Below are 17,834 nucleotides of genomic sequence, written 5' to 3'. Positions count from 1 at the left end.
TTCTTTGTTTAAAAATTACAGTAAAAAAATATAGAGCCAATAATAAATATTCAATAAACTATTGTTAACATTGATAGTAATCAGAAATGTTTCTTGAGCAGTAAATCATCATATTATTCTGATTTCTGAAGATCATGTGACACTGAAGACTGGAGGAATGATACTGAAAATGTAATGTAATATAATGTAATGTAATGTAATGTACTGTAATGTAATGTAATGTAATATAATGTACTGTAATGTAATATAATGTAATATAATGTAATATCTGTGGGCGTAATGTGTTGGATTCCAGACTCAGGAGAGCAGCAGATTCTCACACACATCTCTGTCACATCACACTGAACACAACAGAGCACAGCGGGTTAAACCGGTCGAGTGAGGAGATTAGTGCAGCTATTCACACTGAAAAGGGTTAACATCACACTCCTGAGTCACTCACTCACTCTTTCAGACAAATTAACACTCAAACCCAGAAATAATGTCTTTCTGCCTCTTGTGCTTATGACTGACTTCTGAAACATGAAGTGCAAATAAGTGTCTGTGTGTATCAGGAAGGAAGGAAATCATGCAGACGATATGAAACTTATATACCTTATATATAATATACTATGATATACTTATGTTATTTGTAGCTATAGGTACAAATTTAAAATGTTAAAGTCTGCATTTCTTTTCAAAAGTGTTTTTTCTTTTCTTTTCTTTTTTAAAGCCATTCCTACAACTATATCAGTCTCAAAAACCGACTAGTGGAAACACATTATTTTATGTAAAACTTCAGGTTAACTTTATGTTGATGGTGTCTTTAGCACACCCTGTTGACTGTAAGTAATATTTCTCTCTCATATGTCCTAGCTCTCATTCGGGTGTTAGTATTAGCAGACTGATAGGGTTAGGGTAAGAATAAGTTGACTTACTTGTAAAGATACTTATAGTCTGTAAAAAGTCTGCTGGGAGATCATCACAATAAACAGTTAGCAGATTATTTAGACAGCCTACTTATACTTTAATGCTTAAAAAGGGACATCAAAACCTTATATAACCACAATATTTTTAATGAGCTATGATCAGCTAACCAGATGATATGTGACCCAGGACCACAAAACCAGTGAGAATAGTCAGTTATATCTGAATCTGAATAAATCATCTCTCCATTGATTGTCTGAGATACAACTATTTGTAAATCTGGAATCTGAGGGAGCAAAAAAATCTAAATATTGAGAAAATCATCTTTAAAGTTGTTCAAATGAAGTTCTTAGCAATGCGTATTGCTAATCAAACATTAAGTTTTGATATATTTACGGTAGGAAATTTACTAAATATCTTCATGAAACATGATCTTTACTAAATTTCCGAATGATTTTTGGCATTAAAAAACTATAATTTTGACCCATACAATGTATTTTTGCTACAAATATTCCCCAGTAATTGTGCTCCAGGGTCACATATGTGGATAAATCATATCCATATATTCTGGTATATAAACTATGTGATAGAACTGAGAGTGACATATGAACATATGAAATGATTTTCAGCAATGTACTTTGACAGCATGAAACAATGTCTGGAAATCACTTTAAACTTGGAAATGATCATTAGATGAGTGTACTTCTGTCAATGTACACACTCTCCTCCGCATATACTTATTTCATCTTAAAGCATCTGTTTTCTCTAAACTACTGTAATAAGATGCCAGTTTCAAATGTGCTCATGATTCAAATATGATTTCCATTTGCTTCATATACATGAGACGCCAGCAGTTATTACCAGGATATGACATGTGAAAGATTACAAACACTTCAGAGATGCTCGGTCACGTCTCAATGCTCCAGATACAAGATCTAAATCAAGAGTCTGCTAATGATGGAGAGTCTGCTAATGTTTGACTTGATATCTGCAAGGCTAAACCCACACATGATTTTCAACCACAAATCTGTGAAAATCATAAAAAACAATCACTGTTATATTAATAACAGGTCAAACATGTGCCCTCAGAACACTGTACATGAAGAGAAATCAGTGATCTTACCTGTCAGGTGTGTTTATCATGAACAGAAGAAATCTGTGCTATATACAGTCTTACACCAGACTCCACCCACAGCACACAGAGCATGCTAACCAGCGTCTGAAGCCCAAAACACCGAGCCAGAAGTCACCATGAGGTTAAATAAAGCCACACTAAACCTGGATTAAATTATATCACTCCATAAGAAAACCAGTTCTTTTATATGGATGTCAAATTTGGGGACCAGTACTGCATTTAAAAAATACTTCAATAGAAAAACTACAATTAGAAATAATCAAAAACATGTTAGCAATTAATAACCAGAAAGGGAACTGAGGAAAACTAGAACACGTGTGTGTGAATTAACAAGGAAACAATAATTAACAACAGAACAAGCAACACCTCTGAAATAACAAAAGAAATGGAAGGAAATGAGAAACAGTGAGGCTGATGTGATAGGACGTCCTGAAATGGGAAAGTATTTCAGTAAATCCTGCATCTTATTTATTTAACGTGCTGCAGAAAGCCGTGTGGAAATGAAGCGGATGCTCTCAGCTTCACTCAGACGTCTGCTGTAGACTCTATCACTGTCTGTACAGCTGGAGATATTTACCTCCTCATACAGAGCATCAATCAAACGAGATCGAGAAAGAAACTCAGGCAATTGTCAGAGTGTTTCCTTCCTCAGGACAGACACAAAGATGCAGCTGAAACAGAACACAGCAATCTGAAGAATGCACTGCTGACGCTGCCCTGTTGATCAACTCATTGTAAGGATCCTCTCCTTTGTTATTATTATTATTTTAATAACCTATTGTGTATAGCGAGTATATTAATCACCACCAACTATGCACTCATATGATTTTTATATGTGTATGCTTTTATTCACATATGTATTGAAATTTAAGGTTAACCTGTTCAAGAAAATGTCTTGTTTCCCAGACAAAGCCTTCCATTGAAACGATGAGTCAAAATCTGATCTCCAGTTAATATATCACAGTGTTTCCCCCATTAACTCTTTCTCAGGTTTACCACAGTGAAATAAGATTTTAGGAATCTGGCCTGCATTTCACTTCATATTTAAGTCATGGTTGATAAATAATCTTGTGAGAGTTTTTGAGGATATTTCTTTAGGGACTGTAGAATTAAGAAAAAGAAATATGATGCTCCAGACGCTCAGGAGAAATCACACAGATGATGAAAAACAGAAGGAGAAGACGAGTGACTGTAACAAGGATGAAGACCCAGAAATAAACACCTGTACTGAGATCATGGAGCTGATGATGAAGATGTGAAGATACTGGACACTTGTCGTCTAATTGAACCTGATTAAGAACGGCTGAGAACAGTCATCATGAATGTTCAGCTCAGATCAGCCAGCGGTGAAGCACACGGTGAGGAGTCGTGTTTGACCTGAGCTCACACACAGAGAACGAGGAGGACTCGTGTGGACGGACTCATTTAAAGTGATGTCAAATCACTTCCTTTCTTTCTTTCTATACTGAATTATAACTTTACATTAATCCACCTACGAAGATGTCCCAACTTCAAATGGATGATTTGACCAACTTGAGCGGCCCAACACACTACTGAATAATCCATGTACGTGCATGTGTATATAGTTTTTATTTTTTTATTTTTTTTTATTGTCATCACAGTGTTAGTCTAGCCAGGACTGGTCACAGCAGGTGTATTCTGATAGGAGCATGAACACGGCGCTCTCTTCTGAAACACTGCAGCAGGAAGAGCTGAAGCAGACTGAGCAGCATTTCTGCAGAATCACGCATTATACCTTTTTTTTATTATATATATATATATATATATATATATATACATTGTGCCTTGCGAAAGTATTCATACCCCTTTATTACCCGTTTTAAACTGCTTTAAATAACGTTTATCCACATTAACCTGCACTCCACACTGACAACACCATAATAACAAACACAGAATTGTAAACTTTGTAAATTTATTTAAAAAAATAAATAATTAAAAGAAAATGAAAATAATAATTGAATTAAAACACAGGAATAAGTATTTATCAGTATTCATACCCTTAACTCAGTACTTGCCTGAAGCACCTTTACAGTCTCACGTCTTTCTGAGTATGATACAAGCTTTGCTCCTCATCATCAGGCTGTTATCTGTCACTCTTCTCCTCATCTCTTCTCTTCTCAAGCTCTGTCAGGGTGGATGGGGAGCAGAGCAACTGGATTCAAGCTCAGGCTGTGTCTGGGACACTCGAGGACATTCACAGAGTTGTCTATAAGCCACTCTTGCTGTGTTTAGGGTCATTGTCCTGTTGGAAGCTGAACCTTCTGCTCAGTCTGAGCTTCTGGATGCTCTGGACTGGGTTTTCTTTAAGGCTATCTCTATATGTTGGTGCACTGAGCGTTTCTTCTGCTCTGACGAGTCCTTCAGCTGCTTCAGCACACTGTACTGTTGAGATGCATTCAGCTTCATCAGAGCAGAGAATCTTGCTTCTCACAGTCTGAGGGTCCTTTAGCTGCTGTCTGTAAACTCTAAGTGTGTTTTCATGTGTGTTCACTGAAGAGAGGATTGAGTTTGGCCACACCGTCATAAGGACTGTATCAGTGAAGTGTTGCAGTGATGTTTGTCCTGTCTCCGTATGATCATGGAGCTCAACTAGAGAGACCAGCAGGTTCTTGGTCACCACACTGACTAAAGCCCTTCTCCATCAGCTGCTCAGTTTGATCAGGAGACCAGCTCTAGGAACACTCCTGGTTATTTTAACTTCTTCCAGCAAGAGTAACAGAGACTTCATACTTCTGAACCTTTAATGAAGCAGAATTGTTTTCCTGAACTGTTCTCCTGATGTGTGGCTTGACACAAACCTGTTTCTGAGCTCTTCACGCAGTTCCTTTGACCTCTTATCTGATATCCATTTTCAGCTGTTAGACCTTTTATTAAGATGTGTGTGATTCCCAGTCATACCAATTCAATTGAATTTGCCACTGGTCAACTTCACTCATTATTTTAATTAATTTTTTGAAATAATGAATTTAAATTATTTATTTAATTTTTTTTTGCTTTACCATTATGGTGTATGGAGAGTAGATTGATGTGGACTTTTTAAAGCAGTTTAACATTAAGCAGCAACATAAAATGTGAAAAAAGGGTATGATACTATAGACACACACACACACACACACACACACACACACACACACATACACCCCCACACCCACACACACACAGACACCCCCACACCCACACACACACACACACACTATATGGTTAAGGGCAAACAAACACACACACAGAATAACAGTAGTTATTTTAGTAATTGAATCACACTTATCAGGAATTCTATGATGCAGATAAAGATGAAGATTTTATTGAAGTGAAAGTGATTTGATTTTACAGTAAAAGTGAATGTGAAAATAATATTCTACTAAGGCACAAAATAATTAGCTATTCTATCATATTAATTTAACAAAACTGTGATTTCCTTCATTTTCGTCAGATAATGTGTAAATATTTTTATTAGACTAGACTTATGTTTTAAATTAGTTCACAGATTATACAATCATCACAAATTAAATTAAAAATAACTTCAGAACAAATATGACTATAAAGACACAAGAGAGACACAAAAATCAACTAAAGTGAATTACTGATATTCTATTTAATATTGCTCCGATATATATTTGATGCTACATTATTGATCCAATGGAGCACTTGTGTTAATCTAACGGATTTCTGATGATGAGTTCATAGATTTTTGATTAAGTACGTCATATCATCTATCATGTGAAGGTCAGAAGCCACACACAGGCCAGGACGAGCCACAGGCCTGGACCGAGACGAAGAGCTGATGCAGATCCTGAAACACACACACACACACACACACACACACACACACACCATTAGTGCTCAGCTGATCACACACAGGTGTGATGATGAATCTCAGTGGATCACAGAGAGTGGGTGTGGCTTTACCCTGTGCAGTGACAGTCGCTGCAGCTGATTGGCCAGGAGCCGCTGACTGCGTGCCGCTGCCGGTGATGCTGCTGCTGTTAGCGCTGCTGTTGTTAGCGGTGCTGCTGTTAGCGGTGCTGCTGTTAGCGGTGCTGCTGCTGTTGTTGTTTTGGACGGTGATGGGTGCGGATGTGCTCAGGTCGGCTCGGCCTCCACGCAGACCCAGGTTCAGCGTGTCTAACTGAGACTGCGGCTGTGAGGAGATCCATGCCTGAACCACAGAGTCATTCTCAAACACCTTCAGATCGGCCACGGTTGAACCCATGAGCGCACGCACATCAGACACACTCAGACCCTGAAACACACACGGCATACAGTCACACTCACATCCACACTGAGAGGAACGCGTGTGTGTGTGTGTGTGAGAGAGAGTGTGTGTTACCGTCACCACAGGTACACTGAGGCTTCTGAAGGTGCTGATGTCCATAGTGATGTTAGAAGAGGCCAAAGCCCTCACGTCCTCAACCGGAGCACCACCTACACACACACACACACACACACACACACACACACACACGCGCTTTATTAAGAAACAGCGATGCACATGTAAAAACATGCAAACTTCAACAGATCCTTTGGTTAGGTTTCATGTAATAGTACAAAGGATGATATCCATTCTTGTTTTCTGTCTAAACAGAATCTCATCATGTCTCAAATGCGAACTATGAAGCACGTCTGGCTGCTTTCTGCATGATCTTTATGCTGTTTTAAGGTTGAATTAAAATCAACTATTGCAATATTATTATAAAAACTGAAATGTATGGTTCAGATTGCCCAGTTCATAAAGGGCTATGAGTTTTTCCTGAAATGGCTCACCACTGGAGCCTACTGGAATGGTTTGGTACTGCACGGAATTAAAGGTTTACTTAAAGCTCATGTTAAAGATATCAGTCTCAAATTTTGAAATCATCTTTAGTTTTGTAGATTTAAATTTCTAGCAGCTTTAGGTTTTATCTTGTAAAATAAATGTAAAATGTAGTGCAGTATATGTAAAGTCTTGCATTTTTAAAAGTAAAGTCTTTAGTCTGTGCTCCAAATAAGGTAAGATTTAGGACAGTTTAAGCTGGAAATATGTGTGTGTGTGCGCGTGCGTGCATGCGTGTGTGTGTGTGTGTGTGTTTGAGTGTGTGAGTGTGCGTGTGTGTGTGTGTGTGTGTGTGTGTGTGTGTGCGTGTGTGTGTGAGTGTGAGTGTGTGTGTGTGTGTCTTACCGAGGTAAGGGCTGATGAGGTGGAAGTAAATCGGGCTGTTGCTGCGCTGAGCTCTGAACGAGGAGTTGGCAGTGCTGTACAGAACTGATTTCTGCTCAAAGGAGCACGAGGACAGATCCAGAACTTCTGCATTGCTGCACACGAGCAGAGAGAGATATGAATGATTGATTGAATTAATGGAGCTGGTAAACGAGTGTGTAAGCGAGGGTCTGAGTGTGTGTAGTACCTCAGGTCTCTCGCTGTAACGCTCTGAAGTGTTGAGATGTTCAGTGCACAGATGTTCGAGCCGATGATGTTCAGCTCATTAGTGCCTAAAGTGTGACCGGGCACACTCAGATACCTGAGGATCACCTCCTTACTCTACAACACACACACACGCACACACACACACACACACACACACACACACACACACAGAGTACATACGTGCTGAGTAATATTCATTAACTCCATGTCCTTACTATATAGTTAGGGTTAGGATTATGGTTTGTCTTATGGTTACTTGAATGTAATTATGAATGATTTATTGTTATTACAATAGTAGGTAAATGTAACAAGGACCAGCTAAAATGGCCAAACCCAGGTATGAGCAGACAACCAGCTTAGTTTTTAGCATTTTTTCTCAGCAGGGAATTCAAGTACTGTAGTTAAGGTAGTTTTAGTCACAGAAATCCACACACCTTGTCTTTGTCCCATCCTCCGTTGTGTGAGTCCATCAGTGCGGTCAGCGCGTCGATGCTGGTGATGCTCCAGGTCCTGATCTCGTCCACCGTGGCTTGTCGTGAGACAGATGCGAGCAGCTGCAGTGTGCTGTCAGAGAGTCCCGCCGGATACACCTGGAAGACAACGTCCAAGGCTCAGTGCTTGGACCACTTCTCTTCTCCATCTACATGACATCATTAGGATCTGTCATTCAGAAGCATGGCTTTTCTTATCACTGCTACACTGATGACACCCAACTTTACTTCTCATTCCAGCCTGATGACCCGACGGTAGCTGCTCACATTGCAGGTTTGCCTTATACAACATTAGGAAGATTAGACCCTTCCTGTCAGAGCAAGCCACCCAACTTCTTGTCCAAGCTCTTGTTCTCTCCAGACTAGACTATTGTAATGCTCTCCTGGCTCTTCCTGCATGTACTGTCAAGCCTCTGCAACTGATCCCGAATGCAGCAGTGAGGTTTGTCTTCAATGAGCCAAAAAAGCCCATGTCTTCACCTCTCTTCATCAGTTTGCACTTATTGCCAATAGCTGCTCATGTCAAATTCAAGGCACTGATGTTTGCCTACACACCACCTAAGTGAAAAACGCCTCAGGGTTCATCCTAAAGAGGCATAAAATCTCTCTCACTGTCCCTTTCCTGGACTGTTCCCAGCTGCTGGAACGACTTCCCTAGTCTTTAGCCATATATGTATGTATATAAATATAAATATAATATAAAAAATCTTTGCTATGTGCACAGAGCTAGACTAACTGAATCACAGCACTTGTATATTGCTGCTCTGTTGTTGGTCTGTTTGCTTCTACTTTGTAAGTGGTTTTGTGTAAAAGCATCTGCCAAACGACTAAATGTAAATGTAATCTGCGTTCATCAGCGTCACACAGCGACCGGCCGAGTCCCTCTGGATCACAGCTCACTCACCTGCTTCAGCTTGCTCAGAATGATTCTCTGGAAGTCGTTGTCGTCCACTTTCTCCGAGACGGCGGCCAGGTTATCTCTGAGGACCCTGGCGCTCAGACAGGCGTCGAACTGGGCCACGGTGTATCCGAACGGGAATGAGGCGTCTGCGATGGTGGCTTCTGTGATGTTTCCCGCGGTGCAGTCTGACCGAAACAAGCAACAACAGTCACACAATCCTGTGAGAGCTATGAAACACTCCTCTTTATATCACAGAGGTTCACCATCATATGTCAACTATTATTCCCAGTTTAAGCATCCTGCTTATTCTTCTTCTTCCCCTGATTGGCTTTCGGACACAATAATCAACAGCAGATTTATGCCTCTATGTATTCCTATGATTGTCTGAACTCCATATGCCTTCCAAGGTATTATCCACACTGATTTACTTAAATAATTTTGGTTTTGAATGTAAAATGCCAATTAAATACCAAAACTGGTGGCGTAGATGGCAGGCAGTAAATCCAGCTGTATGTTCTCAAGATTTGATGTATTAAAACCAAACCTGAAACCTGTCATCATCTCTGTGCTCTTAAAGTATTCACCAAATTTCAAGTCTTTTGATCACATACTGGTCAAACGTTATTAAACATATCCATCTCTGGTCATCTACATCATTGCTGCTTGCAGATTATATTATTTAAATATAACGTATTATCAATTTAATTACACAAAATATATCTTAAGGATAAATTATATGACTTGCGATATATTATCATCTTTTATAATTCATTGCGTGTGTGTGTTTTACCTGCAGAGCGCCTGATTCTGCTTCGAGCGTCTAACTCAGCGTTGCAATTCTTAAAGAGATTCTTTAGTTTCGGCTTCTCTGTGTTTCTGGTCCTCAGGAATGGCATGAACACCTTCATGTAGCTCCTCTTCAGAGGCTGTCACACACACACACACACACACACAACACATAAATAAAGCATGAGTTGACACAGCTGGAACGCCTGAGAGAGGGAGCGAGTCTGTACCGTGCTGAAGCGGCTCCAGAAGTCGTCAGTAAAGTACAGCGGCAGGGTGTCGAGGTTCTCCAGCGTCTGCTGATCCCAAGCAGAAGAGTTCCTGAAATACAGCAGAGTGCTTTACACTAAACAGACAGCCTTAAACGCATTAACCCTTTTCTGAAGTTTGTTTTATATCACGTGTGCAGTTCAGTGCAATAATTCTGATGATCAAGCAACTGTAAACAAAGAGCTCTTTGCATGATTTTTCTCACCCATAGACAGTCTCTCCCGAGAGCAGCAGTGATTGCACAGCGCTGATCTGAGTGTCGGACAGATCGTGACACTTCTTCAGGCTTTCAATGATGGCTGGGTCAGAGTTCTGGATGTAGACGGCGTCGAGAGTGCAGGTCAGGTTACCCAGAACCTCCACGTGATCCTTGCTCAGCCTTTGATCCGAAATACCCTACAACAACATTCACACGTTAACAAGAGTCAGCAAAGTGTGTGTGAGTGTGTGTGTGTGTGTGTGTGAGCTGCTCACCAGACAGCTCTGTGCGTTGTTGAACAGAGTCTTCTGTTTGTCAAGGACACTGGAAAGAACGGAGAAATCTGCCGTGCCCACAGCGCTGAAATACGAGCGGCAGTTCGCCTCCTCCACCTTCTCATAGCTGAGCGACAAACATCAACAAATTACCATGAGCGAACGGAATCACAGATGACAACAAAATCAAACAAACACTCTGAAAGAGAGAAGTTAGGTATCAAGAATAAAGCAAAATAGTCAAACACCCATAAATGAAATAAAAGGCCACTCATTCAAGAAGAGGAATTTTAGTATCTTGTCACTTTTTATTGTAATGTGTGTACTTCAGTTATGACCATTTCTAACTCTCGTCACTCGTGGTGGAGTCTGTCGTCCAAGAGCACGACACGTTCAAGTAAATATGACAGATATTGCACTGCTAAGCTAGTGTTTTATCTGAATGATGGGAGTATGTGAAGAAGTGAAACGGCTCTTCTGCTCAGCTGAGATTTGGCATGATAGCAATCTCGTCTGTTTTCTATCTTGGATAATTCAACTTTCGAAGGTACTCACTTGTAGTAAAGCAGGATGTCTGAAGGTAAATCTGCGAAGCTTGGCGAAGGCTCATCTTTCATATAGTTGTACATGCACATCAGCTTGAAAACAACAATTACAGAGTTTAATGGTAAACCAGACAGATGCAGATGTAAGTCCTGAGTGAGGTGCAGTAAGTAAGGTGTGTACCTGACTCTCCTTCAGCTGGACCTTCTGCCGTCCTGGCCGTCGTCTGCAGGCTTTGACCAGCTGCTTGACCTTGGGCTCGGCCAGCGTCCGGACAGACGTGCAGGTGAAGCCCTGCAGCAGCTCCTCAGACAGCCTGCAGAGGGAGACAAACACACTGATGCAACACCTGCTGCGTGTGTGTGTGTGTGTGTGTGTGTGTGTGTGTGTGTGTGTGTGAGAGAGAGCAGAAGTGTGAAGAGTCACTTACTCCTCAGTGTCCTCACTGACACTCGCCACGGAGCCGAACAGCATCACGGCCTGCCACACCACAGAGGTATAAACACACAAACACATCAAGATCATTGAAACACTAACTCTTTAATTCCTCTTGAAATATTGGGATCACTTCTTATTCAGGATGTGCACGCAAAGTTTCTACACTTCTGGAAAGACTAAAAAGGTTTCTATGCAATTTGTCAAAATTAAATCATTTCTCACGTATATTTTTATTATTCAGTCTCTGACAATTTCAAATAAGGGTTTTTAAAGACACTTAACTGTAGGCTCCAATTAGCAAACTTAGTTGATGCATTAACTAACGATAAGCAATCCATTTGTTACACTATTTATTCATTTTTGTTGAAGTTAGGTAATAACAATAAACATGTTCATTGGAAGTTCACGTAATAGAGTAACTCTTCATAACAAGGACACTATTATCAAGCTGCTTAGTAGTTGTTCCTCTAACTTGCTACCACTAAAATTAACAGATGGTTTTACATGGTTTTTCCTCTTCAATCATCATTACAACCGTGTTAATAAACACAGCAGAAGAGGAGAAATGTCAGCACCTGCTCCTGTGTCCATTGCTTCTGGTTGATCAGTGTGATGTTCACAGACTCCTGAGGGATCAACAAGACACGCGGGATCAAGCCAGCCAACACGTCCGGAACGTTCTCGATGACTTTAGTTTCATCTATAGACACGATCTGAGGAGGAAACGGATGAGAGGATCTGAGAGAAGGTTCAGATATCACATATAGAGCTGACCATTACTTGGCTAGACACATGCCTTCGTGACATAAACCAGCTGCAGGATTTCTGGTGCTGAGAGGATGTTGCTGAGGAATGTGGGATTTTGGGATATGGCCAGGAGCTCTGAAGGGTCAATGCTGGAGATGGTTTCTGCTGGAACGCCTTTGACGAGCGTCCCGAGAGACAGCAGCGAGGAGCCGGTGTTCAACTGAAAAACACACCGAAGTTCACTGGTTTAATTACTCAAAATGTTGTACAAAAATAAGACAATATGTCTATGTCAGTTAACAGTTTTGATATAGTGCTGTTCAGCTCCAACTCTCAGAAATGCAGCTGGAAGAGTTATTTAGACTCACTGGAAAGTCAGACTTGATGAGAGTCTGTATGACGGCGTTAGCTTGGCCCTGATTCCAGCCGTCGACGGCGCTGAGGGTCGAGAGCGCGCCCTTGATGACATCAGAGGAGGCGGAGCTTATCTGAGCCTCCGTCAGGCCCACGCTCTGACTGCCGAGCAGCTGGATGGTGGAGGAGGAAAGCGAAGGGAGATTGGCTGCGAGAGCAGAGGTGATCTGAAACCAAGATGAAGCAGGTCAAATGAGACTGACTGACTGACTGACTGACTGACCAATTGACTGATTGATTACCTCAGGGCTCTCGGTTCCATTACAGAACACGTTGATCCGCTGGATGAGCACCAAACTGTCTGCGCCTCCTAAAAGCTCTAATGCAAATGAAGGGACTGCACACAGGAACTGACCTGGCAGCCTGTAACACAAACACACGTGCAGCTGTAGGCTAGATTCAGGCTTTACAGATGCTCTGATCAGTTGTGATTTGACCAGACCAGCTGCGCACCTGACGGGGTTGAAGGACGGGTTCTGATTGTACAGCTGTGTCACATAGTAGATAGCTACGCTGGACTGGATGGTTACGGTGCCATTGAGCAGCTGAAGGTTCTCCGGGTTCTCCAAGAACACACCAATCTATAGAAACACAAGACGTGCTCAAGTCAAGTCACATTTAGTACTATACTGCTTTATACATTACAGGTTTTGTTGAAGCACAATCAAAGTAAAAAACAGGGAAAACAACAGAATCAGTGATGCACAATCTTCAAATATGAGGCAAATTCAATTTCAGTGCTAAAGCAGAAGACAATATCGCCATTATACAGTTCTCATCCAAGAGTGTTGGGACATGAAATAATCAAGCACAAAGTGAAAGTGGCGTGGATCCCAAATTCCACCAGGGACAGATGTAGTGCGCTTGATACCTGGTCAGACGACACGAAGGAGTTGAGGTCAGACAGGTTGACGAATCTGATGAAGATGCCAATGTAGCTCACAAGCCAATCTGTGGAGTTCAGCTGAGGATCGGAGGTGTTATAGCAGCGCGGTGAGCCACCTGTGCACACACACACACACCACACACACACACACACACACACACACAGCTGAACGAGTCTGGATAGATAAACAAATGAATGAATGCTTCAATGACAAACACATTTTTAACAATCACTTGTCGCCACCCACTGGCATTACAATGTAATCAACACAATCTTTATAAGAAGTGTCAAGTTACTCTTCAGAAGGTGATTTACTGTTATAAACATCAGTATTTCTATTCAAACTATAAAAACGTTTATCCATGATTATTTGAATGTTTCCAATACAGAAATACTGCATGTCTGAAAAGACTGTTTGTGAAGCGGTTTCAGATCCATCCATGAGATCTGCTCTCTCTGGGTCAGGAGATATTAATGTTCCGGGTGACTTTACTTGTCCAATGAAATATAAATACAAAGTGCATACAGTATTCTTACCATTTGAGAGATACACCTTTCACTGAGCTGTACACATCCTCTGGGGTGAAGTCAGTTCTGGAGAAGTTGTAGTTGTTTCCGAGAACTGAAACACTACACACACACACACACACACACAGACGGCTGGTTAGTATATTGTGAGTCCTCTCTGTGGAGGTGTTTAGTGATGTGTGAGCGCTCACAGTTTCCTGTAGGGCAGGACAGGCTGGCGCTGCGGAGCTGTGTGGACTGATGAGCTGCCAGCTGAGCAGAGGCAGGTATCGCACGAGTCGATGCTCGAACCACTGATCCACCTCGGACTGGACGTCCAGCTTCAGAGCTCCAGGCCAGACGCAGGACAACACCCCTGCCGGGCCAACCCACAGATTCCCAGCGGCTCCTGCGGGACACAGGGAGATGGACCGCTTACACAGAGACTCTCAACTGCAGAGACCTCCTTCAAAACAATATTAATACACCATGTTTGTGCTCAAAGCAAGTAGTGCACTGAGGGTACTCATCAGGCAGCTACCTTTACACGGCACGTGTGCACTTAGCCACTGCGCTCCAGTCTCTTCCACCGTCACGCACATACTACAATGTTTAAACTTTTACTAAATCTGCCTCGATACCTTGTTAAGTGCAGTGTACGATGGATTTCACATTGTCAGATTTAATGTTACGTAGAGTTACTTAAACCTACCGTCTTCCAGATAGCGTGCGGTCTGGTTGTACTGCCGAGCAGATGGCAGAGTCCCGAGCCGTCTCCGAGCGTCTGAGGTCGTTCAGGAACTGGCTCAGCTCGGCTGTAGAGATGGAGCTCAGCAGCTGCAGGAGGAAACACACAGATCAGAGCGACTGCGATGGAACGAGGTCCAGCATTAGAGGAGCGCTGATGTACCTCAGGCCTCCTGTCCGCAGGGATCAGAGACTGGAAGGTGTTGAGGTCTGGAAATCCAAACTGGAGGAAGAAAGACTTGAGGAAGAGGTAGAAACTGCCCCGGACATAACAGCGAAGAGGAGCGTCTGCAATTAATCAGCAATCAAACAAACCAATCATTTTTATATAAAAACAATATTGAAAAACTCAGGTTTTACCTAAGTTGTACTGTTTCTTTGAAAACAAAAAGCAAAAAAGCAAAAATTTGACCCCAAATACAATTCTCTAATAATGTTTACTTGTTTGCCAAGAGTGAACCACACTACATACTGAATCTAACGCATTATGGGCAGCACTTTACAATAAGACTCCATTTGTTAATATTAGTTAAATACATTATGTCAACATGAACTTACAATGAAAAATACATTTATAACATTAATTAATTGTAGTTTTTTAATTTCAACATTTACTTCTACATTATCAGAATCATGTCATTTAAAACAATATGTACTTGACATTATTAAAATCATTTTATCTGTTAATATCATTTAATGAGCCTGAGCTGACATGAACTAACAACAGCGAAGAGTTTTATTAAACGTAACAAATGTATTGCTCATGCATTAACCAGCATTAATTACTGGAATCTTATTAACTAATGGAAACATTATTTATTCATGTACTAGAAAATGAAAGTACATTTATATTTATGCATTTGGCAGATGCTTTCCAAATGCATGTGATCGGTTCATCTTTTATTATTAAGTCATTAACAATTTTTTTTATTTAATTGTATTTAAGAAAAATGAATGCTGTGAAATTAGCAAAAACTAAGATTTCCGATGTGTGTGACCTGTGAGTAGCTGTTGGATGTTGTTATAGATCTGACGTTGTGTGTTTCCATCCAGAGGCGTCCTTTGAGAGTCCAGCACATTGACGCTGCAATACAAACACACACACACACACACACACACACACACAGTGTTTATTGTCCATGTTTACCGCTGCCATGCGATGCACTAAAAATGGCTATAAATTGACTTTGACTTTAATGAACACTTACGCCTCCTGTTGGACGCTGCAGCCACGAGCCCTTATGATGTCAAAATACACCGAAGCATCTGCTGAGCTCAAAGTGGACAGCAGTGGCCTGAGTCGAACCGTGAGCCAGACTGACAGCTCAGCATCACTGACCGAAGGAGACGACAGATCTCCTCGCACAAAACACTGTCTGCAGGAAGGCTCGCTTCACCTCTGCAGGGTAGCCCAGCTCATTCACCTGCACGGAAGACCAAGACAAGATTGAGGCAGGAGGATGATAACAAATGATGAGGATATTCACAGCTGCAGAGAACAAATCCACAACGTACTTGGATGTTTGGAGAAAGAACATCGAAAAAACTCTGAAAGCGTTTGCGTTTGAAGCTCATTCATCACTGTGTTAACATCCGCTGGTCCACTGAGCCGGGACGGGTCGGAGCAAAGCCCAGCCAGCTGAGACACGGTCAGAAGCTCTGCCACCTCGACCTGACCGAGAGACAGAGAAAACAACTGAGAGAGAGAACGGATCAAATGAAGGAGTTACTGCAGAAGAAATAATCACACAGCAATTACAGCTAAATTCATCTTTCAGAATCCAACTACTAATCAATGTCATCAAAACTATCCATCCAAGTTTTTTTCTTCATGTTTTATATATAATTATTTAGTTTCTGTTTTTTTTCTAAATTTAATTTCATTACTCAGCATTTTTTAAATATATTTGTTATATTCCTATTTTAATACATAATTAATAAAAACATTATTAATAAAAAATATATGTAAACCAAATATACAAAATTATTATCTAATAATTTAAAGTTTTAATTAAACATCATAATGCACTTGTTATATGCTCGCATGAGTAACTGTAAGCCCAGTTATATTACAATAGAATATTTATCTTTTCATTGTTATGCCTTTATTAATTAAATTCATTAAAAATTGCAATGCATTTTAACTTTGGTTACAATTTATTTATGAAAACATAATCCATTATAATGACATTATGAATTCCTTTATAATGCTTTATACTTAAAACTTTAAATAAAATGTTATATTGCATAGTGATTCTTCTTGTCATTACTTGTTTTAGCAATAACTCTTTTGAAATGTTGTACTGTATGTATCAGATATGCAGTCGTGCCAATAAAGTGTTCATTTGAAAGTGTAGTAAAAGTGTGTGTCTGAATGTGTGAGAGAGTTATAACCACACACAATCTGCCGTCTGTCTTCTTACCCCATTAAAGTCTCTCTTCAAACTGGTAAAGTCAGTAAATTTGGCGATGAAGCGGAACCGTCCAAAGTTTTTCAGAAGCCAATCAGAGTCACTGTTAGTATTCAGCACACAAGAATCTCCTGAAAGGATCAGAAATGCGATATTTGAACACTTGTTTATCCCAATAGACACACCACACACACACACACACACGTTACCTTGGCTGGGCTGATGGGAGAGATAGTCTCGTGTGAAACTGTAGACGTACTCTGTCTGAATCGGTGTGAGACTGCTGAAAACGTTATCACAGCCTTTCACACTACAAACACAGGAATAAATCAATGACTGGATGAACTACAAACATTTGTCAAACACAAAGGTCCACAGACATTGCTGTTTAGAAACTACATCTCTGTATAAACCAGAACAGACATGTATCAAATAAACACACACACACACACAAAAATATTAGTAATCATCTGGAGACTTGATTATCTTTTAGGAAACTAGTCAATTTAATCCTATTTACTACAGACATTTCAGTTGATCATTTCTCTTGCAAAGGCACCAGTCAATCAGAACAGTGGCTGTTTACTTTGAAATCAGGGAGCTCCAAAATAAAGTGTTTCAAGCACAAGCATTGACAAAGTGGAAAATGTCTTTTTATAATGAGATCAGAACATTAAAGTTAATTAATTAGTTAATAAAGTAGCATTTCATAACCTGGGTTTCTTTCATTCATTCCAGAGTTTATCGTGGACACTA

At 40.7% G+C, this 17,834-nt stretch overlaps 1 protein-coding gene and 1 long non-coding RNA gene across 2 annotated transcripts; both read right to left on the bottom strand.

The window, feature by feature from the left end:
* Positions 1 to 5,336: 5,336 nt before the first annotated feature.
* On the bottom strand, positions 5,337 to 14,411 carry LOC113079444 (mesothelin-like protein). Its single transcript, XM_026251713.1, has 22 exons — positions 14,407 to 14,411; positions 14,133 to 14,329; positions 13,399 to 13,529; positions 12,981 to 13,108; positions 12,770 to 12,890; positions 12,482 to 12,694; positions 12,163 to 12,333; positions 11,942 to 12,079; positions 11,359 to 11,408; positions 11,112 to 11,244; positions 10,941 to 11,023; positions 10,386 to 10,512; positions 10,117 to 10,307; positions 9,872 to 9,962; positions 9,646 to 9,781; positions 8,859 to 9,040; positions 7,898 to 8,053; positions 7,444 to 7,577; positions 7,218 to 7,351; positions 6,390 to 6,484; positions 5,969 to 6,302; positions 5,337 to 5,852 (listed from the first exon to the last, which is right to left on the bottom strand). The coding sequence occupies exons 1-22, from the start codon at positions 14,409 to 14,411 to the stop codon at positions 5,776 to 5,778; spliced, it is 3,027 nt and encodes a 1,008-aa protein (XP_026107498.1). The 3' UTR covers positions 5,337 to 5,775.
* Positions 14,412 to 14,708: 297 nt separating this feature from the next.
* Positions 14,709 to 16,029, bottom strand: LOC113079446 (uncharacterized). Its single transcript, XR_003281708.1, has 4 exons — positions 15,876 to 16,029; positions 15,666 to 15,751; positions 14,831 to 14,955; positions 14,709 to 14,757 (listed from the first exon to the last, which is right to left on the bottom strand). It is a non-coding gene; the product is annotated as an uncharacterized LOC113079446 (long non-coding RNA).
* Between the last annotated feature and the right edge of the window lie 1,805 nt (positions 16,030 to 17,834).

This window comes from Carassius auratus, unplaced genomic scaffold (genome assembly GCF_003368295.1).
Source record: "Carassius auratus strain Wakin unplaced genomic scaffold, ASM336829v1 scaf_tig00028055, whole genome shotgun sequence".
NCBI classification, from domain to species: Eukaryota; Metazoa; Chordata; class Actinopteri; order Cypriniformes; family Cyprinidae; genus Carassius; species Carassius auratus.
This window is presented reverse-complemented; position numbering and strand designations above follow the sequence as displayed.